The sequence below is a fragment of the Lasioglossum baleicum genome, chromosome 13 (genome assembly GCF_051020765.1).
Source record: "Lasioglossum baleicum chromosome 13, iyLasBale1, whole genome shotgun sequence".
Classification (NCBI taxonomy): Eukaryota; Metazoa; Arthropoda; class Insecta; order Hymenoptera; family Halictidae; genus Lasioglossum; species Lasioglossum baleicum.
In genome coordinates, this window is record NC_134941.1 from 15,155,942 (window position 1) to 15,180,863 (window position 24,922).

A 24,922-nucleotide genomic window follows, 5' to 3' on the forward strand; every position below is an offset into this window, starting at 1 on the left:
CGCGCCGCGCCGCGCCGAGGGAAAGCGACGCTCGCCGCTACTTCGCCGACGATTTCGTGTAATCGACGACCATCACCGGGAATTACACATTTCAGGATCTGTCATTATTTCTTTCTTCGATTGCTCGACGCAGCTGCAATTTGCGATTCGATCGTTCGGGGTCTCTGGGTCGTCGATTACTCGAAATCTGCAGGTTTCGTTTTGCAACGTCAGAGGACGGGAAGGTTTACGGTATCCTTTGATGCGGATAATGCATGCTTATCATAGGGAGGGTTTGCAATTTCTACGATTGTCGGGAACAATAAACGAAAGAAAAGTACACGTATAAACGTCTCTAAGTGCTTTCGATGTCTTTGCAATTGTGTGTTTTACACATAAATGCATGAAATCCTCCGGCTAGTAAGCAAGTACCATTGGCATTCGTTGGTGTGGAGGGGTACAGATTATCTTTCGAATTATTTACGCAGCGGATGGTTTTTAAAAATAGTTTGCGCTACTTATTTCTGGACCGAAAGCTACATGGCTTAGAAAGGAAACATTCTACTTTCCCAGATATGAAAAAGGAACGTACTAGCTCTGTAGGATTGAAAAATTGACAGTCTGTCGCATAAAGGTTGGATGTAGAGACAGAGCGGTATTCGAAAGCGTCGAACCTCGCCGGTTCTCATATTTGTTCTCGGCATCGCGTGCACCAGTTTCCAAGGCATAGAGGCACTCTGTACTATTTGTACTATTTGCGGATTTATCATCTTCTAATGGCGAATGCGCGCAGTAAAGACGATTCGTTATTATGATTACTATTATTTCGCGTGGCCGCGCCTCGGTGAGCCCGTTTTTCCACGCGTCGAATCTACGTGCATCCGCTCCAGATACCAGCAGCGATCCGATCGAGCCCTGTTGGATGTGATCGTTCGACGACGTAATCAATCCCGACAGGCAATTATTAGGCTCGGCTCGAAAATAAATCGATTCCGTCAGGTGGCACGGAGGCGGGCAGAAGACGGCGGCCGGCAAAAACCGCCTCTAAACGCTCTAATAAGATCTCGGCGAGTGATACACGGCCCCTGGATCGCGCCTGTGATCGAGGATACGTCTCGTACAGATCGATTTGCACATCGGATACAGTTATCCGCGGTATCGGATAATAATTTTGCCCCTCATTCTTGAAAAATTCAGAGCTCTGAAAGTTTGCTCTAAGGAACATGTACGATCAGGACCAAAAAAGTTTATTGACGGTTCTGGCTTCCTCCCAATAGGGAGCAGCAACGTCACGCCCATTCGGAGCAGACCGCACCTATTCTCCAGTTTTCTGTGGAAAGTATTCAAGATTGAGCAGCGCGTTTCTTCGAAAAATCTGAATAAGATCGCGGCGAGTGATACCTGGCCCCTGGATCGCGCCTGTGATCGAGGATGCGCCTCATCCAGATCGATTTGCAGATGGGGAATGCACACCGACCCGATACAGTTATCCGCGATATATCGGTACATATTCATTTATCCTGGGACCGGCGCGGTTATCCGGTCACTTCGTGTTATAAACCGTGTGATCGTCGGTATGTGGGACAATCGCGTCTGCCATATGGCGGCGCGTTGCCGGACACCTGGGATCGTAGAAAATCTCCAGGACGAGGTGACGAGTCGCGAAAGAAACGGTCGTCCTTAATCGTTCGTCGCGTGTATAACGGCGCGGCGCGGCGCCGCGAGATCTTCCATCGCGATCGAGCTCTCTCTCTCTAAAGCGTTTATAATGCGCTCTCGTAGCGAAATCGCCTCGGGCCGCGATTGCAACTTTAATTTTAGAATGGCCGCCGGCCAACGGCTCACAAATTACGCGGTAGTCGCGTGGTTCAGCGCATTCAACGCGCTGTTATTCCTGCGCATCCATTTTACGAGCATGACGAGACATACGTTTTTATATTCTCTTTTGTTGCTCGTCTTTCCCTGCAATTCCCTCACTTCGGGAAAAATTGGGAGCTGCGAGGCTACGCCTAATCCGCAAGACACGTCCATTTCGCGTATGAAATTGCTCAGGATCAGGATTTCCTTTATTTGACTTTTGAGACTCGAGGTTTGTCTGGAACATAGACATATAGAGATAGACTGCGCGGCCTGAACGAAGCGCTGAAGCCCACAATGGCGGCGTGCGAGAGAGAGAGAGCATTAGCCGGGGTCCATAGCGCTCTCTTTCTAATTGATGTGTCGACACATCATATAGAAAGAGAGCGCTATGGACCCCGGCTAATGCTCTCTCTCTCACTCTTTGTACCGCGCGCCGCCATTGTGGGCTTCAACTCGCCCATAAGACGGCGCAGTCTATCTCTATATGTCTATGGTCTGGAAGCCAACGATTCGTTAAGGGTAGACTAGACATCATTCTAATGGAGAGAGAAAATTCAAAGTGTACAGCGATATTGAGCACCGAATTTTTCGAGGAAACAGACTACAGGCCAGATTTGGGAATAAATTGTTCCGGAAAGTACCGATAAGGTCCCGCTGTAATAGAGAGCAAAGAAAATGCACCGGATAGTCTTCCAACGGCCACTAATTCGAATGAAAAATAATATTTCGCGTCTGATGCAGTTTTTGGGTTGGGAATTTCTTGCGGTTCAGACTGGACGGCGCGGCGCGGCATGGAGTCCCGTTCGCCGCAAATTGTTCGCCGATGCGTTCGCTCGCGACTAAATTGCGCTTAATAAGAGCGAACGAGCGCACCGATCGAGCTGGAATTAATTCGAGGGCATCGGCTCTGATCCGTGGTTTCTGGTCCCTGGAATTTCGTTCGGGCTCCCTCGGCCCGTCGAGTCGAATCGCCTATTTTCGTAACCGATCGCGGTTAAACGGCTTGCGGCGAGGGGATTTTCGATCGAGGTTTATCGTGCGGTTGCGTGAGATCCGCAGCTTTTCAATTTATTTAATTTATATAATTCCTCCTGTGCCTCTCGAACCATCCACCGTGCAATTAGTTCGCCTTGGATCTGTTTAGTTTCGCAGAGTCGGCATTTTTTCGATCGTCGAGGAAATTAACGTTTTCGCTGAGTTGCAAGATCGGAGATTGTCTCCGCGTTCTCATTTTACTATAAGTCTTGCAGTTGTCCGGTGAAATTTTTACCGTGTGATAACTGTTAAAGCAAGTCGCGCACAGTTTCTAGGACTTTAATGGTTTCTGGCAGTTAAGCGTCGATAAATTGCGAAATTCGATCTCGAGACGGCGAGGTTGACTGGTCGGGGGCCCCGGAATCGCGAGTTTATCACGTCGGTCAGTTAGCGGCGTGTCTAACGATCGCGATTTTACGCGTCATGAATAAACAGCAACGGTCGTTCGCCCCCGGGGGCGATTCGAGAGACAAACAGCGTCGATCTCTCGTCGCCCTCGTCGGTGGTCAGCCAGCAATCGAATCTGCGCGTTTACGTCTCGATCCTTAATCATCGCGGCGCGGCGCCTAACGGGGACGAGAGATTACATATTAGTTTGCCCTTGGTCGGACGTGATATCCGAGGAACTCGCTCCAATCGCTCCGATCTCGGTTTTTGCCCGCGACAGAGTCACGGACCGATCTAGTTTCTTTGTTGCCTCGATCACCAGCCAACAAGAAGAATCTTATTACAGGAAATGGAGATCGGTTTTTGCGAATCGCCTCGGATTACCGATTGAAACGCGCGCGAGCACGGATCCAACGTATCTGTCGCCTTTTATCACTGCTAAAGAGTTAATGCGATCGCTGACGTGTAGACAGGCAGATTGAAACGCACCGGAAGCCAACGGCACTCCGGGACGATCCTCCGGTCCAGCGGGAGAGCGAAGATGTTTAATGCAACAGGTCGGATGCACTGCAATTAAGAAAGTTTAGCGTGGCGGGAGAGCGTGGATAACATCGTTCCCGATCGTGCGTTTAGCCGTAAAATTTTTCCTCTTTCAGGTCCGGTGACCGTGAAAAACTGGAATCGAGAGGAAGGAGTACTCGATGCTACCTGCAAGGGATCAAGGATTACCTTTCCCTGTAATAACGAGTCGGTAGAGACTGTGGATTTTATGCATTTGTCACGGAAATGGGCAGCTACGATTTAATATATGATTTTCAACTTACGAGAATTATTAACTCTCATCCGTCTCTCGTCTTCAAACACAACGGAAAAAGACTTTTTATTTGGCCCCTGTTTCTCACAGAAAAAACAGTTGGCGCGCAACATTTTTCTTTCGCAAGACTGTGCAATTAAGGAACTGTTATGTGAAGAATGATGTTCGAAGACGTCATTCTAGGACAACAGGTTAATAACCTTTAGTGAATTTAAAGATAATCCGGCAACAACAAGCGATTATCTTCAGCCAAATCGGGAAATAATTTTTTTACGAGCCCAACGGACGAGCATGTTTGGACCACGTTCTCTCGTAAAAAGTAACTGTTAAAGCCGGTCCGATATTCCTGTCCGATTAGCATCGGGGACTTTCGAGGTGCACGGGTCGTTAGTTCCGGTGGGAGAGCGTAAATTTTACTGGGGCGATCGCTTGCTCTAATTGTTCACGGATAATCAAGTATGGTTGTTCTTCCGGGCGGCCATCGATACGCCCCCGTTTAGACGTCTTCGAAAGTGAAGCGTGGAGTGCAACACTCCTTCTGGTGTTATTATGCAAACCGGAGAAATTTTGAAATTCCTAGCATTTCTGTGCTGTCGGGAATCAACTGTTCGCACTCGAATTGCGAATTAGCGTCCTAATTTGATAAAGCTACGAGAGCCTCGATGGTCCACTTAGGGTTTATACTGCAAAAAGACTAGGTGACGAGGCGAGTCGGAAATACCTCTTACAGATAATGGTAGTGTCACGGTTCACCAACCTTGGAAATGCTAGTCTGAGGTCGGTTCTAAGCTTGTTCAGTAGCTCGCTGACCGAGGTGAATTGTCTCAAGGTCATCTCGCCGCTTCCGGAAGCATAACCGGAACTGGAGCTGGTCGTCGAGGGCAGGGTGCCTTGAGAATCCTGGACGCTTCCTAATGGACGCCTTCCCCATCGTCTGAGCGCGATAGCGTAGTCCTCCGCGTTGTACGTAGGTGGTCTTAATCGCTCCTACGAACAGAACAAGGACACTCATTGTCAGTGGTAATGGCCTGGCTATCGCTCTGCAACATACATTGTACATTATACATTAACGAACCGGCCTAGAGACCTGGAAGCTGGCAGACAGCTTAGATTTACGGGAGTTACGATTACGGACAATATTTCTGTAATAGACTGAACCTTGTACTTTTTAGAGAACACTATAAAAAGAAGCGATGCCACGTATCCAGAAGATTATTCTTTCTCTAATAAAAATGTTTTCTAACGAAGATACCGGGGAATGGCTTCCTGGTTACCGTAGAAGGAAGTATCAATTTGATGAAAAAGGTTCGGGAACTCTGCGGTGAAAAACCGATTCGCACTGGGGCACGACAAGAAGTATGAAAAATCGATCGACGGATACCGCAACCGAGTACGTTCAGCTCGTAACGTTCCGTATCGGTTGAATCGCGTGAATTACAGTCGTACCGGACTATGAAATATGCACGCGATAGAGTGGGAGGTAGCACGAAGTTAATTTCACGGCGCTTCCTACCATAAATCGACAGAATTATAGTGCTTATCGTGTGATGGCGGTCTGGTTCACGCGCGCGCGGTTTCGCAGCATCTCGCAGCATCTCGTCACGTCGCGTCGCGTCGCCTCGACTCGATTGATTCCACGTTGAAACGTCCTGATCGATCCTGGAAATTAATTGATCGTCCGTAGGCTTGTTTAACGATTTTATGGGAACACAGAAGCTGGAACAGTTATCGAAGAAACGAGCTCGCTGTTTAATTGGCGATTCCTTGCTGATCTGGGACGAGCAGGGGATGATTTATCGCGTCTCTTGTTGTACGAGCGAATTCAGGAATTTAACGATCCATTTACCACGAAGGTCCCGTAACAGCTTTCTAAAACTGATCGAGGATACCACGAATATCTGACGCAGGATCGCTAGGACGATCGTCAGGGTCTTCTTCGTTGTTTCGTATCTTCTTGATGATTTTTGTTCATTTCACATTGTATGAGAATCGTCGTGAAAAAAAGTGTATCGCTGTAGGTGTGTAAGTGTCGCTGCTTTCGTAGTATACCGTATCGACAGAGGGAAGTAACCCGTCGAACACCATCGTCGGTTAACGGTTTCCCTCTGAAAAAGGACAAAGTAATTACAGTCCCTTTCCGGGATGTGCGATATCGCGGACACGTCCGTAAATTGTCTAATGGCGTGGATAGAGTGGACTCGCGCACAGATCAATCATGTTTCGTAGCCCCGCGGTTTTTCATTCGAGGCGTTCGCGGAACGGTATCTTCGCTACAGGAAATCGTTAGGTCGAGAAGGGTTCGGACGTAGCCGTAGTAATTATGCAGGTAATTAGGCAGCCTGTCGACGAAAATAACGTTGCTCGCGAGCCGTAGCCAGAGGAGAGAAGAAGAAGAGCTTGAAGAGAAGACCCTCCGATCCACCGTCGCGCGTCGAAGTGGATTCGCGCGAAACAAAACAAACTCCCAGGCAACCCACATACGCGAACGTCACGCTTTCTTGCGTTGCTCGCGAGTGCTCATCGATTTGTCACCGTTGGTGTCGTTTATCGGAGAGAAACGAGCAGCTAACGTCTATGAAAAAGAAGAGATTATTTGTTTTGAAATCGGGGACGCGGCCAGCATGCCATGCCGTGCTGCCACGGTTGATCTAATTTCATATCGGTGTTTGCGCCTACTTCGAGTCGGTTAAACCAAAGAATTCGGTAAAAGTATCGACTTTCACGGACGAACAGGATCGCGAACCGGTGTCGCTTGTCAACGCGCATTCCGTTTCATTAACCGCGAGCATAAATCTGTCGGCGATTTCTTTCCTTCTGCCGCGAAAATTCCTGCGACATTCGAATACTTCAAGATTTTTACCTTCTCCGCAGTAATTGTGAAAGAAACAAAATCTCTTCTGCTGTTCTTCAGAGACGAAACAGCAACCTCTTTCCGAGGATGTTTCGAACGTCGAAGAACCCGCAATCGACGCGCCCATGAAACAAATGAGTGCGCGAGGGGTTAATAGTCTGCACCGTAGATGATTTGCGGGCGTTAATCACCGGGCCGTTGACAAATCGCCTCCCTCGCAGGCCGGCGACTTGTACAAATGCGTTCAGGGCGATCGGGGGCCGCAGAATTCGATGCATCCTTGGATGCACGTTAATGCACGTCCGGATATTAAATCCGTACAGTCCGTTTAAATGTCTTGGACAACACAGGATTCTTTCCCTAGGGCCTGCGAGACAGCGCTGGGACAAAACAGCGCTTTATAAATTGAGCGGTCGAATGGTATGCGGCATGCATAATTAATCGGCGGAACTATGCGAACAGGTATTCATGAGTTGGTCAGCCGCGGACCGTTTCATTTGTGCGCCGCGCTCTACCCGGAGCAAATTCCTAAATGCTTCGATCCTTCCTTTTTTTCTACTTTTTCTTCCCGTTCCTCTTCTCCTCCTCCTCCATCCTTTTCTTCTGCTTCTTATTTGTGCGAAGAATCGAACACGATTCGTTTGGTAAGTGGATCGACGAGTTCCTTCCTGGAACTTCCGCTGCCGGAGGAAATTACCGCCGCGCCGCGCCGGCAAAACTTGGAAGAATCTCGGCCGATTCGGTTTTAACGACGTGGACAATTCATTTGGTAACTAGATCGCCGGCTGATTTTCAGGATCGGGATCCTTCTTCGGATTGATGGCGAGCGATTGCTTCCGCCGATGGAAGAAATTGCCGTACAAACACTCTGAGGAATTTTAATCGTCTGTTTTCCGATGTATCGGACGATTTATTTGGCACGCGAATCGAGTGGTTTGCGATTGAGAATTTTCTTCTGGAACGCGCGATCACCGAATTCTATTCTATTTTTCTCTTACAGAGTCGAGCCGAAACAATTCATTTGGTGAATAGATTGAGAGACACGATTTCCGCGTAACGAAGGGTCGGACGATCGGTTTGGTAAATTGCACGATGGAGCAGGGATATTGCAGATCCTTCCCGGAACGTAGCAATCCTGGTCGGCGTAGGTCGTGTCCGCGGCGCCAAACAGCGCAAATCGATCCGATCGCATAATGCGACAATTTTCACGGCGGTTGCGACAAATAGATTAGAACTGCCGGGATTATGATAGAGAACAAGCCTATTCGAGGCGGGTAACTGCCTGTAATCTTCTTCCTTTAACACATTTCTGGCCCGTTTATCGAACCTCCTGGACGCGGCTTGGTTCTCACGACGATCGTCGTCGACAAAAACGACTAGCCGGACATTTGCACACCTACCTGACCGCCTCTGTACACTCTATGTATATTGACTGAATGCTGGAAGATATGCTAATCGAAAACATCCTGGCCAAGCTTGAATACCCCGCGCGACTCGCTTGTCTCACCGGCATCTAACTTGACGCGATTTTCCTTCTTTTCCTATCGTCCAACGATCCTTTCGGTATCACTTCTGCCTTCGCCATCAGCGGACACGTTTAGCGTACTGACCTTTTCCGGTTGCAATCCCCACGGCTTCACTACCAGCAGCTCCTCCTCCGCGTTCGGCGCCATGTCCGACTCGCTGAAAGACAAAAACGAACGGTTTTAATAATGATTAATGAGTCGGCGCTCTATGAATATTCAATCGGAGGCGCGAGCAAGTGTCGGGCCAACGCGTGTGAAGCCACTGAATGATTCAACAGCGATTAGGAGCTGTTCCTGTCGCTTTGCTCTTGTTGCCTCTCGCTCACTCGTCTCATCGTCGATAAAAACCGTTTTCGTGCATACACTCGGAATACTTTTGTCTCGAACAATTGGTTTAGCGTGCGATACAATCATGGGTTCGCTTTGATGCTCACATGTATAGTGTACCGATTTTTATAAAGAATTTGCAAAGATTCGAATGCTTTTCCTGTCGAAAATAGAAGCAGAATGTTAAGAAGGCATGTTAGAACCGCGACCGGCGTGTAAAAAGAGCCAACGGCGAAACGGATCATTAAAATTGGTGTGCGAGTTTTTCGGTCCAGATTCCAGCGATTAATCGCTCGACGCCTCGCCGATATTCAGCGACGAGCCGCAAGAAGAAGAAAAAGAAGAAGAAGAAGAAGAAGGAGAAGAAGAAGCTCGTGCGTGGCCCGTGCTTTCGTGGTCGAAACGCTGCGGCGCGGTGCAACGATGCAGTTAATTAGGAAGTTGCACGCGTCGCATCTTGTCGCATCGCGTCAGGTGCACTCGTCCAGTTTATGGAACGACTCCGGGGAATTTGCTGCGTGGAATTTTCAAACGGTACCTCGGTGCTCGCTCGTTTCGTTCCGCCGCAACGAAGACGAGCGCGGCCGGTTGCTACAAGGTGTTTCGTCTTTCATTCGATATATCCCGATAGGATCAGCCGTATACTCGGAGAAGGTGGTTAGGCGAGGGCCTAAAATTCAGTTCCGGCGGATCAGGCGAGATTACACGGTCCGAGCAAAGCCGGCATACCGTGTGTACCGTGTGAGAGAAGCGTTAGAGTATGTATAAGGATAATGCGAGAATCCTTGCCTCTCGGCTGATCATGCTACGCGCCGCGCCGCGCGCTTTAAACAGCGCCAATTAGTCTAACGAGTTTACAATAACAATTTTATTAATTAATGACTTTCACACCTGGCCCGAGTATACTCGCCGGCTGATTAGGCGCCGGCTGCATTAAATCGTACAATGTTGCGATGGAATATTCATGCCCGAGGCCCCTCGGCAGCGGCCGGACGGGATGCAAATGAATGTAACGCCACGATACGAGGAACCAGAAACGTTTCCCCGGAACGAGTAATGGCTGGGCAACTGTGCAATTAATAGTCGCGTTAAGGAGAACTTGGAATTCCTCCACCGAGGAGAGCAGGAAACGCGGCTTGTTCGCTCTTTTCTGTGTGGGTCGCTCGCTTCTGCTTTTCAACTCGAGGAAAAACAAAGCGAACGAAACCACTGCTTTACACTTTTCCCTTTTAACATTGAAACTCCGTCACGGTCTGGTCGATGATCGCGGAAATATTGTTGTAGCACCACGAGAAACCACAGTATCTCGCTGATCTGCTGGGCAATTAAAAGGAATAGAGCTGGTTAGACTTGCATATGTATGCTCGCAATGCTCGCTGATGGATCTCGGATGCTCATCGTTGCGCAAACTATATTTTTCATTATATTTAGGACCACCGAGATATTCTTCGGACGTTTGTGTACGCGATATGTTTCCTGTGGAAGGTGGAGTTAGTGGAAGCGAAGCGTACACATCGGATTAAAGTTATACGATTTTAAACAGTATCTCGAATTAATTTTTAACGATTTCAGTATACGGCAGGATAAATAAATAGATTTCCAGCAAAATTCAGTATTCCCTCGAATCCTCTCGCCAAAGGTAAACCCAAGTCGCATCGATGGTACAACTACAAGAGCGCGGCTATCACGGCATAATTATTTAATAAACGTCATCACCGATGCTCCAGTGAACGATACGATCGCCCGCGTCTCCGTCCGGTTAATCTGTTGCGTTTTCACGGTTGGACGAGGACGAGATGCACCGAAGGGACTTGCATCAGCGCGAGGACAGAAGAGCGTAGATGCGGCTTGTCGGCTTGGCAAAAGTCGATTTCGTGGGCAGGCTCGTATAATAATAGGAGTCACGAACATCGAGCCGGTCACGACTCGCCGTTGCGGCGTATGATCGTGTATCGACTGATCGAAAAGGGGGCCTGCTACTCCTTCTCGATCTCGCGGCACCGCGCCGCGCCGCGCCGGCTCTCGATTGGAAATATTCTGGTAATGCTCGGCTCTCTCGGCTCGTGACCTTACCCGGGGCCCCTTCAACGAATCCCTGTCGATTCAGGTAATCCCCTGGCTCGTAAGTACGGCTATCAGCGATAATGACTCGAAAATATTATAATCCAGCCGGTAGGAATTGGTTTTCGATGACTACGGGACGGGCATGTGTCGCGTCCCCGCGGCTTATTGCCGCTGTTCTCTCTCACTTTCCTACTCGACGCGGTTGTTCACAGGCACAGGTATTCGTTGAAATACGCTAACAGCTGGATCGTGTAGCCTGTGTTTCGCCGAACGGGTAAATAGGACAAATTTACGGCTATGGGCTCTCGCGCGCCGCTCCGCGCTGGATCGTTTAAAGGTTTTTCAGGGGCGTAATCCCGCTGAAAGAGTTGTAACCGGGAACGCGCCGAGGGAAACCGAAGACAATAACGAGGGAATCGTCCGCAACATTAATTGCCGGTTCATCGTACGCGCCGCGGTGTACGAGCCTCTTACATTAGGCCTCGTAATAGGCAGAAATCGCGGGACTAACTAAACGGAATTCTTTTCGGACAGCAAACGCCGCTTCACAGTCTCAAACTTCGCCGAAATCCTTACCGAAACGTGAGAAAAGTGTTTTTTTAAATGTTTAAAAGAGCTCTTACGGGCCATTTAACGCGGCATACGGGAACAGCCGGAGCATAAGCCGAAGTCTGGGGAGAGTTCGGAGAAAACGCGTCCGCATCGAGAAAAAGTTTCGCGAGGATTATATTAAATTTTCCTTCCGTGATCTAGGCTCCCGCTAGACGCGATAAGCGATCGGCCATAATTCAGAGGGAATAGCCGGCGCATACCACGGATCAACGTCTGCCAATCAGAGACGCCGTTGGTGTTGCTCGCGCTTTAATCCGGCACGGACGCGTTTGATCGGTCGATTAACACGTCAGAAATGACTCGGCCGAGGAAACGCAGATTGCGCGTTTGGTTAAAATTTATTGGAGGTGAATCGCGATATTGGCAGCGTTAAGAAAACGTCCGGTTTCGCTGCGAGGTGTCAGTCTTCTTGATTACGTAGGAAAAAGTTAAAAGAATCGAATAGCATCGATGTACACTGTTTTATTTTCGACCTGGTAAAATTATTAAAGAAAGCGACACGTTCTTAAGTGTCTCGCGATCGTGCAAGAAATGCAGGAAATTTTCATTTTGCATAAAGACCCGCAGTCCACACGTTACGGCGAGATACTTCCCGGAATAAATATTCCAGTGTCCCGGGAACGGTGGCATGACCCTAAATTAAAGCAGAACGGAATAGACCGTGTCGCGCCCATAATAAGGGTAATAAAATGTCGCGACTGTTTGCACAACGTTTAGCAATAATTGTCGCGCGTTACAGTAACGCGGTGGAAATTATTTATCCACCTCGGAGCATCTCGTTTAAGGCCAACATAAACGCTGTAACGTAAAAGCCATCCAAGTAGCCGGCTGTTTAGCGTATTTTAAGAGCTGGCAGTCGTCGGCGATGCCATTAATGAACGCCATTTTACCATTTATTGCGCGGGCAAGGATTCATCGCTTGGAGGAACGGAGCCGGCGATCCAAGCGATTAACCAGATCCACGTTTTTTCGATTGTATTATACAAGAGTGGTCGTCAAAGGTTTAACTGCTAGTTCCAACGGGATCGAGCGATTTGTTTACTTCGTCCCCATTCATCCCCTCTTTCTCTTCCGTTTTTATCAGACTGCGACGTAATTGGGTATATGGGAAAGAGGGCGTGGTTATACTGGATAGGCGGGGCCACGGTGCTCGTTGATTGAAAACAAAATTATTATATAGATTTCTACTTTCTTGGGTAAATTCAAATTGATTTACTTATGCAGCATGGAAACACTCGTTGAAACCAATAAACAACAGGTGGTCCCGATCCTGGGGCAACTCCGAAGGCCATAAATCCAGAGAAAGGCTCTCTCGATCCCAAGAATTTGCCATCGTCATCGACGGAAGATTTCCTTTACTTTCATCGCCTATAATAGGCGTGGTCCGCCATCGGTGGGCGTGGCTTGACGGCTCTCGCTTTCGACGGAGCCAGTACACAACCGTAAGACCACGAACAAGCGTCTACTTCGAAGACAAACTGCGACAAGAAGAGGGGACAAGACGACGAAGAAGAAGAAAAATAAAGGAGGGTCCCAGGGGATCCTCCTACGATCTCGATCGAGACCCCTGGCCATTAGAATCCTCGGATACGCAACGAATCGCACCGAATCGAATGTGTCCCGGTCATCAGCATTAATCTCGCGGAACGTCTTGCGGCCGATCGGAGCGAGCGGTCACGGTGATTCCTCGCGTGTCAAAGAGGGCCGCCTCGCGGAAATGTCAAGCGTGCGTGGATGTGGATACGGGACGGGATGGGACGGAACGGGACGGCTGTGACTGGGGACTTACGAGAGAGCCTTGTGCTCGTCAGATCCGCGATCTCTCGAGCGCAGCACGAGCATAACGTAGTAGTAGCGAAGGTAGAAGGTAGCCAGCCGGCCGGAGTAGGTAGATACTTACTGGAGGAGGACAGCCGAGGCATTGACCCGCGCGCGAGCGGTTAGTCACGCGTGCACACGCACTTTTGCACGCCTCGCGCGCACCTATACGTACCGGTACAAACGCGGTGCAACGCGCGGCAAAGAAAGCTGTTTCGACGAAGCTAAGAGAGACAGAATACGACTGTCTTTGCACCCCGAGGAAGATTCACGATCACCGTCTGTTCTGTTTCGAAATTTTTGCATGCGTTGATTTTTTTTGATAAAATCTGGAGCAAGGAAAGCACCCAGCCGACTGAAAGACTGTTCACGGTAAAATCCAAGTAGAAATGACATCTATGATTGGTGGTATACATATGTTTTTATATGTATCTCACTTTTTAGAAAGTAGCGTGAATGTATAAACAGCTGCACTCTAGTTGTGTTTTTATAAAATGCGATGGGAAAGTTGTAGAAATGAGGACGGATAAGAAAAAGTGATCTCATCTCCAACTTTTTCTGGATGCTGATGCTAAAATGCCACATTAAACTTTATACATACGTCTATCTTTATAATTGGTTTTCTACTTGAACCGCTATCGAGAAACTTTATCATCCGAGGAAGATAAAGCAAAGCGAAACTCCCGTTTACGATGAAGTATAATTTATTGGACACTAAAGAAAGATCCTTCATTCTTTTCGAAGATGACAAACGGCCATTTTCAACGTCTTTCCCAAAGGTCCTCTGCATCGCTAATGGTTTCCTCTGAGGAATGCGCAGGACTGCAACGCATCCAAGGATAAAAACTTCTCACCGCTCGCTGAGAAAAAAAGAACCGGCGCTGAATGATTCAGTGATCTCAGGCACTTCGCAACTTGACCCGATTTCCAGGAACGTTCCGCGAACAGACGAGTGCGCGCCGGATGGCATGCACCGGAGCGATGCAACATTGGCTATACGGTGCAGTCGTTGCATCGAACGCGTCTCGACCGAACTTGGGCCAGTTCGAGAAGCTGGATGTCATTGAACCTGACACGGCGTCGCGCGTCGTGTCGCAATTTGGCCGCGGATCGAATTGCACGGCTACTTTCTCCAATTTTGCGTCTATTATTACGAATACTATTATATGGCAAGAGGTTAACACTCGATACGAATCTTTGGAAGTATAGCAAACGCAGTCAGCCTCTCGGCTTCGAAAAGCCTGTCTCCGGACATACCTCGGCTATTGTGGTCTCGCGTAAAATTGCATTGGCGCGGCGCGGCGTATCGGTGTGTGCACGGTTGTTGCACGGTTGCATAGTGGAAGAGGGTCGCGTGCACACGGGACCGCGGTGAACAGCGCGCGTTCCGCCCGTGAATAGGTAATGCAATGCTCGAACAGGCGCCATGACTCGTTGCAGCCGGTGTCCCTCCTGCTTTGCCGCGGGTTTCGCACCGCGAAAAATCCGGCGATCGCCGATGCTGTGCTGTTGATCTTCGAGCAGGCCATTAGTGGGATATGCGAGAGCATGGAATTTCTGCCGTTCCGTGGGCTACATCCCCTCTCGCCTGTCTTTACGATAGCGTATACGCATCGATCGCGCTCGCGAGGACGACTACCCACCGAATCTTCCACCAATTATGCCATTACACGACCTTTCCCTCTACCCACGCCGTCCTCGTGCAGCTGCACGATTATTCGGCATTTTTGCGAATATCGAGACTAGCCTCAAACTTCTTTTGTTCGATCATCGCCGCCCTTCGTCGACGAGCTTCGATGAGAATCGGCGGTCAGTCGCGCCGAAGAAAAGATAATTACGCAATTTGCGGCTGAACGCATCGCGTGATTCGTCGGACTACCATGATGGACCTCCCCGCGATGCTCCCGGAGTTTCAAGCCACCTTTCGAAGGTGTTTCGCGATGATTAGTTTCGCAACGAAGATGAAATTGGATTTTGGTTCTGGTCTGCGGTAAAATATATCACCAAAATTTTCTGTATTATTTACACGGTTCTCCTGTTCGAGTAGCTGCGAGAAGCAACAGCGGACGTTTATTTCTTGCGCAAATCTCTTTCGTTTCTGCTTTTCCTAATCTATTATACAATTTACCTGATTTGATTATTGTAGGTCATGGTTTCGATCAAGCTCTGCCCGGACCACGTTCTTGCAACAGTTGCAACTCTTGATATCAGAATTTTAAACAAATGTAGCACACAGATGTGTGACCAGATGCCAAGCTACAACTTTAACGCATGATCGCCGTTTCTCAAGGATGGAATCGCGTAACGCAGACTTGTAGCTTGCATTTACACCGTAGCCTGCGCAGCCTTGGCACAATAAAGATGCAATAATAATAAGACACGTATGGGGTGGTGAGGCGAACTTGTGGAATAAAGTAACTCCGTCAAAACAGTGTAGCATGTTCTGGGGGCCGCGTCGGTGTTATTAGCCGGGGTACTTGTAGCTGTCGAGCGGCGCGTCTGAGCGTTTCGAGCGATTTCCAGCAATTACATCGCGAAATCAAGTCCATTCGGTGCCTGTTCCCTGTTCCCTGTTCCCCTGGGGGCTTCGGGTGCTATTACGGCGAAGGTCGCACGAACTGGGGAAGTACAGTTGAATTCATAGCGCGGCGCGAGCATTGTAAGCATCACGGTACACGTAATGCTTCCCGTCGGGCTGTTTGCTCGAGGTGTATCGGTTATCTTGCCACACGGATGAAGAGAGAACGCCTCTTCTCGTTCTGCTCCGCTTTGCTTCGTTTCTCTCCGCTTTGCACCGCTTCGCGATCAAGCACCGGTCGAAGCACGATCAGAGGTTCGTTCTCGTTGCCTAATTTCCTTAGATTATACTCGTTTGTGCAACACTATTATTTCATTAATTCTAAGTCACAATAGTTTTCCAGAGCTAACAACTGAGCTAATTTATTGTACAAATCGGTAGAGATTGGATCTAGCACCGAGCCTAAGCGACCGTTTCACTGTCCGAACACTCGCGTCTCCCTAATTAGTTCGAACAGTGCGCAGAGGTTCAGAAGTTATATGGATTCTGTTTGAGAAAACGAGCTTCTCGAACCAGGAGCAAGATCGTCGAATAGGCGCCACGACTCTGTGCGGTTACCTATCCGCTTTGCGCTTTGAATCCCCCCGGTTGAAAAATGGCGTCGATCGAGAGCCCCGGATCGTCGATCTTGACGACCATTAGCGGACTACACGGGACTCCTCTCCGGAGGAGATTTTTCCGCCATTGGCTTTCTGCCGGCTGCTCTCCAAGGCTGGTGGAATGCTAACCGACGCCCGGAAGTGCAGTTGATCTTCCATACCTGATCCTCCGGGCGACCGAGAAAGAAGTCAATTCGCATTCCCCCTAGCCCCCCTAGCTTACCGCGCCAGCCCGGAAAAACCCTCTTCTCAGATGTTTACCGAGACGTTTGGTGCCGTGTTCTTTCGCGAAACGCCTTGCGCTTCTTTCGCAACTTGTACACTTTTTTTTTCTTCATTCTGAGCGCGTGATTTTTCCCAGTCCGGCCGATACCGGCGCGCTTCTCGTGAGAAGCGATTCGTCGCCGATCAACAGACCCATTCTATGCTAATGTCGCGTTAATAACCGGTAGCACGCGACGAAACACCCAACTGGGATTCGGGGGAAACGCCACAGCGATTGGTCGGATCTGCTATTGTTATCCCACGAGGAAGTACGCTCATGTTGAAGTGATCGTCTGACTATCGCGAATAACAAATGCCGTCGAAGCATCCCCATCAACCATGTAATAATCATATCCACGGACTAGTGGCACGATCGCGCTTATGCAGCTGATCTGTTCGAGTCTCCGGCGCTCGTGCTGCTCGCCCGTTGAAATCTCTGGCGCTTCCGGAGCGTGATTTAACGGGATCGGTATATTAAACGTTTCTCGATCGAGATATCGGTCGATTCGCGATTTTCCGTTCGAGTCGTCGGTTTTGTACTGGATAAGGAACGGTGAAAACCGCGAAAGAATTCCGCGGGCAATTATCGGGGAGCCTAGCCGTACGCGCTCGAAAGAAATCATAATACGAGTCCGAAGAATGAACATATACGAACGTGAGATTTTTCCATAGAGGATGGACGAATGGCTCGTTCCGCGAAACACGATAATTGCTGGAATTAAGTAAACTGTAAACAGAGAGGCCGAGAGTCTACCGTCGAGTTCCATTCTCCCTGGAGGGAGACCAAAATGGCGCGCGGAGAAGTGTTCGTTGGTTCGCGTTCCAGCAAGAAAGGACAAGCAGATCCTTCCCGGATAATAATTAGCCCGGCAACAACTCTCTTTGGCGTAAAAGGCTAATCCACGCGATTAACCCAGCGATTTTTTTACTCGCGGCCGCGAGCATAATACACGCGCTGCACCCGCGGTAATTGTTAGCATTTTTTGCGATCCGCTATCTGCGAATCCAGGTCTAGCTTCTGTGTACCTTCACCGTGTACGAGTTGCGCATCTTCGTTACCGTGATTTCCGCTTTCTACCAATCTTTCGGTCCAGTCGTGACCGGGAAACCGCCTCCGCAATCTCCTCCTTAACCCTTGGCACTCTACCTAACCGAACTCGCGCGATCAAGATTTCACACGGAATCTGCTCAACATTTATGCTTTCCTCTCCATTGAGTTCTTCAAGTAAAAATCCATTATTATTTTCTGGACAATTTATTGGGTTGGTCGAATTAGGTCAGACGGCAGTTATTTCACTCGTCAAACTCTCCTAGATTTCTAGAGGCAGGTGTTAGATTCCCGGCCGAAGTTGAGACATTTTCTTTGCCAGCGCATAATGGAGTCTCTCTCAACGGCTTCTCGACGAGTCCCAGATAGGTTGCGGTGGTCGTGCAACATTAACAGTAAACGTCTTGCAATTTCTCGTGATTAATCCGAAAAGAGGATGCCGCGCGCGAGCATAGCAAGTCTGTCAAAGGCTGATTAAACAGCGGAAGAGTGCCACAACTGCTCTGTACCCTGCTTAACGTCCTCGCTCGTCGGAAAAATGTTATACCGCTCGTATCTCGGCGTGATTCTGCTCGTGGCTGGTTTTCACGGAGCCGTCACGCGTGACGGGCCCCTTGAAAAAGTCTCGATGACCTCGATCTAGGATGAACACGAGCCGGAGAATGATCCAGGGGGTATGGAACGTGGATCCCGCAGCTTCCATGGGTTCGCCAGGGTCGTTCGCGAATTGTTAAGGCTCGAGCACGCGGCCGTGAAGATTGCGAAGAGAAGAAAACACAGGGAGGCTCGTAGAGATCAGGGGAAAAACGGTTCGAGCTGCCGCCGCGCCGCGCCGTCGTTGATAATAAATGCGAAATTGGATCTCGCCGGTGATCTTACTGCCTCCGACTCGCTCGAGCGAGCAACCGATCGAGATTATTTGAATATCGTCCCGTAAATGCTCGCTCGTCCGACTGGAAACGACAGTTTTAAACAGTCGTAACGCGGTTGACGATCGGGATCACCGGGGACAGCGTTCTTCCGCTTGAAACCGCTCGACGAACGAGAACCGCGATTCTCCTCACGAGGTATAGACATAGCTTACAATCAAACCTAATTACCGATAGCACTAAAAACGACTGAACGGAGGAGCCTAGAAGCATGGAGGAGTACTACGGAATTTTTTGGACTGTAGGAATCTGAAGTAAAAAGTCGTGTAGACATTCGATTACGCGCAATTTCCACAGAATGCGAAAGAAAAATTGAAATTACCTCCCTCGCGAGCTAATTGTGGAGGAATGTTTGATTTTCCGGGAATAACAGTTTTCTATCCGAACACATTATTTGCCTAATTATGTGCGGTACTCTGGTCCCGTTACTTCTCCCTCGCCGAGGAAAAAGTATCGTCGGTCCGATAGCGATTGTGCGCGTGCACCGGATGTAATCGAAAGTGTACACGCCGAGCCCCCATAATTTGCATGCTGACGAGAGAGGCGCTGGCACACCAAAACCACGCGAACCTATCCAGGTGAAAATAATGCCTGGAGGATCTCCTTGAAATTAGCACGAGAGGTCTCAAACTTTTTTGCATGCCGCTCGCGCGATATCTCCGATCTGCTTTCCTTTCATTTATCCTCGAAACGGGTCGAAAAACGTAACTGCATATGTATATACAATTTATTGTCGTCGAAGACTTTCCAAAATTTCTCCGACATCAACTGTGTTTTATAACGTTAAACCTTAACTCCTCTGCTCCGTTTAATACGTTCACTTTTATAATCATTACAAAATCCGTTAAACTTTACTTCGCTCAAGAAAATTAAGCTAACTCGTGACATCATTCGAGAATGTTTCGAATCTTCGGCAGCATAGAAACCTAAAGGAAAATTGTATATGCAAAAATGTTTGCAGACGGATTTGTTTCGAGACTGGGATGGTTGTCGAAGCGATTCCGGCACTGGAGGCGCAATTCCACGTAGCCAGCAAGGTAAGGCAAGGTAAAGGCAAGGTAAAGGAAGGTATGGCAAGGTAAGGCAACAGTTTGTTCGCCGCGCCGGTGATTTTCATACGCGCGTGCGTAGACCCACCCGGCTGATTGTTAGTTGTTATCGCATTAAACATGACGCGGGCAAGAGACCGCGCAACGCGAAATGATACGTTGTTCGTCAGCGTGCAACAGAGACACGAGAAGAATTACGGTCGTGGTTAGAACCGTGGACCTGTCTAAACATAGAGCAGAGCGCTAACTGGATTTTTACCATGGTAATGCTGTCGAGTCGACGCTGAACCCGCGTAAACACTCCCCTTCGCCCTGATAAATTATGCATTCCAAAACGGTGATCTCGCCTCCTTTTGAATATTCCTGGTTCATTAACCCCGGCCGTATATTATTTGAATATCGGGGCTTATTTATTTGCTGCCTGTCTAGCGTGTGGTTAGTGCCATCGGCACCGAACCTCGTCAACGACGACGCGACGCGGCGGGACCATCATCTTACTCTACCATATAACGTCAGCGAAAATATTCTCTGCCGTTTTTCTATATTCTCTCATTATTACCCATTAGCGATCCTCCGAGAGCCCTGAACGACGTGTTTGATTTTTTGCCGGTAAATTAATGGTCTATTATATCGATCGATAAGGCCGAGAATAAATTATAAAATCACAGCGGTGTCGGAATTAATAACTCCATTTAAATGGGATTCCACGGGACATTGTATCAACACGAATTTTCAACCTAGCAAGGACCTTGTAATGTAAGAACAGCTTGCTCTACTTACAGGAAAAGTTTCACAATATTCTGACTCTCCTAACCCTAACCAATAGTACAGACGTCGCTATCCAGTGGCAGATAAAAGCGAAAACGTTATTCACCGACCGATAAAAGTGAAAACCAAACAGATTCCATCACTCCCCAAGGGCACCAGGATCCCTACGGGGTATCCTTCCAGGATACTCGAACACGATCCCAGTCCACCCTCCGATTGCCATAGATCAGCGCAGCTTCCAGGAACCCAGTGAATCTCGTTAGAAACGAGTTCGTTAGATCGCGGTCTCGCCGCGCCGCGCCGGGCCGGTTAAAAGTAGCCGGGAGATTTGATTTACAATAGCGATCGAGTCACGCGAGGATCGTGGCGGGACATGATCCGGGGCTGTTTAAACTTAAACAGTCCGTCAGCATTCCAGGACCGGGGGAAAAACTGCGGAACAGCGTTCGAATGAATTGTGTCCGCGGCGTGACCGGTTTGCGCGCCGTCAATTAAGTCCACGTCCTGGGCGTTATCATCGACGGGGGACTTTACGTAATTCTCTTTGCGGAGAGAACGAGTCCTTGCATGCGTATCGGTTCGGGAGAACGCCCTTCGAGATTGATATCGACGATCTCCCCACCACCGGTATTATAGAATTGATTTATCGGAAAGCTGTTTTTTTCTCACTAATTTCTAGAAATTTTTCTGCTGATCGAATACAAAAAGATGAAAAACCACAAAATGGCAAGATTATTTACAAAATGGCAGTTTGCAAGGAGCTCGACACCGTCCATTAGGAGCTGGCGCTCGGGAAAACGATTTTCCCAGTTTCCCGTGCATCCGTGAACCGTAATGCCGGCTGCAATCGGTGTCGCGATCACTTCGCCGTTGTAACCACAGGAAATTAGAGTCGTTAATGCTCGGCCAAGAAGACGAGCTACGGCCCCATTGGTCTTCGCTTCTTTCCACACGCACCGTCCACTTTCTACCCGACTCGCGACGGGGCCAAAATGCGTTTCCATTGCGAATCAACCGCTGCGGGAGGCGTTACCATTTTTTTCACGGCAGGTATCATCGATCAAGGAGGATCGCCCGTTTCAGGGATTATCGTTATTAACCCATTAAGATGCGTGAAACCACCGCTTTCTACCCTAAGTCTGTCCCTCCACGCCACATAGAACGCTATCGTATTACAACGGAGTTTCTAACGGAAGGCATTCTACCTCTGCGTTCTCCACGAAAACAGACAGACCGCTGTATTATCATTCTTTCCACTGGGTGAGACGACTCTTGCAGTCACTGTACTCTTATTACCTTTGCGAACGAGCCCACTGGTTCGGAAAGGTTGGTGAAATTCTCCGATTAAGATGGTCAAAACTGCCCTTAGAGGTTTTTCAATGGCTATCGAACCATTCGCAAGCTGACCAAGAATAACCCCTCCGAGTAAAATTTCTCGCTTGCTCGCGAGGGTAGTTACATTCGATAGCTATTGAAAAACCTCTAAGGAAAGTTTTGACCATCTTAATTTTTCCTTCCTCAACAGTGAAAACGTATTTTTTATTTCTACTATTTTTTGCATTTTTTGGAAGACTGTCTGCTTCTTCGTTAATTATTGTAAAATGAACGTAACGAATACAGACTTGGAAATGAATGAATGAACTTGGAAATTAATGAATAACATGAATTACATTAAATGAAGTTAACTGAAAGTTAAATGAAATCGGATGGAATTAAATGGAATTAAGCGAATGCTCGGTTGCATGACTCCCGTCTGGAAAAAGCGAGACAAGATTGCAGAACGGAGCGCGATTTACCGGTGTCCGAGTCGAGATCTACGGTACCATAATTTAGACGTTATTTCGGTTAATTGTGCCTCGCCCGTGAGCTGCGAGAAACTTGGAGTGAAACGTACCATGTAGGAAATCACTCTATCCTGCGACGTGGTCTCGCCTCCGTCTGTATCGCTATACTGGGTGACTCGCATTAGAAACGGTGCTGCTGCCGCATGCTTGACTTGACGTCATACCAGCTAATTTCCGTAAATTGTCCCCATCGTATACAGTGTACAGTATACAGTGTACAGTTTCACGGAAGCGCGGTAAGCCGGCAATTAGGCTAGTCATTAATAGTGGAGGGTGGCGGACGCGTGGGACACCGGGTATGCACGATTCTTGGCGGCCAGTGGTTCGTGAAAGACATCGATTCGTTTGGCCGTAGCCATTGGGTCTGTCTCTGGCTGGCAGCTAGTGTCCATTGTAAGATCGCGGTGCCGTTATGAATCTCTAGTTATAAAACGGATCTCTCGTCTCCGGCTGGGTCCCATCTCTCTCGGTAAAGCGCATAACTGTACCCTTTCGACGAGCACACGTGCACCAGGACGTGTCGTTGTCGTCGTCGTCCGGAGCGAAGAAGTAAGTGCCGCGGCAAGCGATAAAGGGGACTGCGATGACAAAAAAAGAAAAGAAACAAGCACGCATTGTGGGCCAGAATCACAAAACACTAGACAAAACTAGTGTCTCCGTTAATTATACGTTGTTAACAACGTATCACGATATTTCATGTATACACGTGTTAATTAGTCAAATGAAATTCTGTTTTCGTGCCGTCAATGTACAGTCATTGGTCATTTCGTCTTCTAGGAAATTATTATTATCAAGTAAAGAAACAATTATAATTACTGTACCGGAAAATAAATACTAGTATAAGAGATTGACAATTTTTGAATGAATTCCATTTGTTTTATAGAAAAGGTCCATCGCGAGACGAAGACGGCGAAGGAACAGACGAGGACGAAGAAGAAGAAGAGGCAGAACAGAGCAGAAGAAGGGAACGAATCCGGAATGACGTTCGCCGGTCTCGGGACCACAGAGAAATCTAATTTACAGCTCTCTATAAAATGCCCTGCAGCCGGCGCGGCGTACCTACGACTGTTGCACCGTTATGTGCTTCGATTCCCGGGCGTTTCGCACGGCGAACGTTTATTTCCGCGGCGCGGCACGACGGCAGCTCTGTCTCCTGAAGAGAGGAGAGGCGAGAGAGAACGAAGAGAAGAAGAGAACAGAAAGTGAACAGAAAGAGCAACAGAGTTCTTCCCGCTTGATTCGACTCGCCTGAACGGAGGAAACTCGCGGGTTGAGGACGCGAAAGGGGAATCTTCCCAAGGGTTCGATGGATTCGACGATTCCGTTCGGCGGACGACAGGTGTCCGAGTTATTAGACTTCCGTCCGCACTACCTCTCTCTTCCCCGCGACTTTTTGCACGCTACATGCTTCCACCGGCTTCCTAGAAGTAATGGGAAGTCATTCCACGGCTTCCTCTTCTCTGTCGGCAGAGCGCATCCCTGTGCTCGAAAATTCTGCTCGAAGATCGGAGAAGCTCGTTGCCAGCAGATCGTGTGTCCCTCGGCAAATGGCTCACGGAGAGCTCTCCGTGAGAAACTCGCGGGCTGGAGGATACGATTTGACGAACAAAATCGACACTTCCGCCTCGCGAACCACGCACGATATGTCGTACCATTGTCTCGGGTCGCAGACAAAGGAATAGAAATAGGAGTGCGGTTTCAGGAGATGAAATGGCGTACATTGTCGCTGGCAGGGCTGAACACTCTGCGGCCGACGGGTTTCGAAGTTTTGTGGTTTGCGGGTATCGAGGGATGTTCGGATCTTTCTTCGACAATTTTTTGTTTCTTTCGTTTAATATGTTTCCAACGCATTATATCTTATACACCTAGACTTCTCCGGTTTCTACAGGGTCGAATGTAACACAGCAAAAACCTTCGAAATTCTAAAGAAGAATTCCAAAGAAGAAACAGACTAGAAACGGAAAGGGAACGCTTTGATTTCCTAGGTGTTTCCAGCGTAGAACGCTGTAGTAGCGAGAAACACCCACGCATTTTCTTAACAGTAACGAAGGAACAAAGGAGGGAGGCGGCGCAATGCCGGGGACAAAAGTTGCGAAACTTGGCAGTGTTTCCCCTAGTTTACGGTACACGAGGCGCTGTGTACGGGGCTTAAGAAAGTTCGGTGTGTCTTGGAATGCCGAGTCGCCGTGTGTAACGGGCATGGAATGCGCGAGAGAGGAAGTCGAGTCGAGGGCTTGCTCGCCAGAAATTCACGTTCGATCCGAGAGACTGAAATTCAGACACGCTGCTGCATTCGGCCGTGCAGCCTGATTCTTCCGATGCAGCAAGAAGGAGAGAAGGACCAGCGCGGCATCGCGACACGTGCTCACACCCATGTGACGCGTTTACACGCTGCACCGCACAGGCTCGGCGGCCGTGGCCACAAGACTCGTAGCTTATGGGACTGTCCGGTACCGTCCGTACACGTTCAGAGGTGGTCCCCGTACCGTGATTAATCGTCGTTCCGGTTGATTCCTCTTTGGTCTAGCCTGGTCTAGCTGCGACCATCCACACGATCTTCAATCTTCACG

General features: G+C 48.8%; 1 protein-coding gene across 2 annotated transcripts in view; it reads right to left on the reverse strand.

Moving 5' to 3' along the window:
* The window catches only part of Mwh (multiple wing hairs), a 48,404-nt gene that overhangs the window by 11,260 nt on the left and 12,222 nt on the right, over positions 1-24,922 (reverse strand). For both annotated transcript variants that reach the window (XM_076436220.1, XM_076436221.1), the window contains exons 2-3: positions 8,537-8,609; positions 4,833-5,062 (exon numbers count right to left, since the gene is read on the reverse strand). In XM_076436220.1, coding sequence (XP_076292335.1) covers positions 4,833-5,062; positions 8,537-8,609 — 303 coding nt within the window. The remainder of the gene's footprint in view (positions 1-4,832; positions 5,063-8,536; positions 8,610-24,922) is intronic.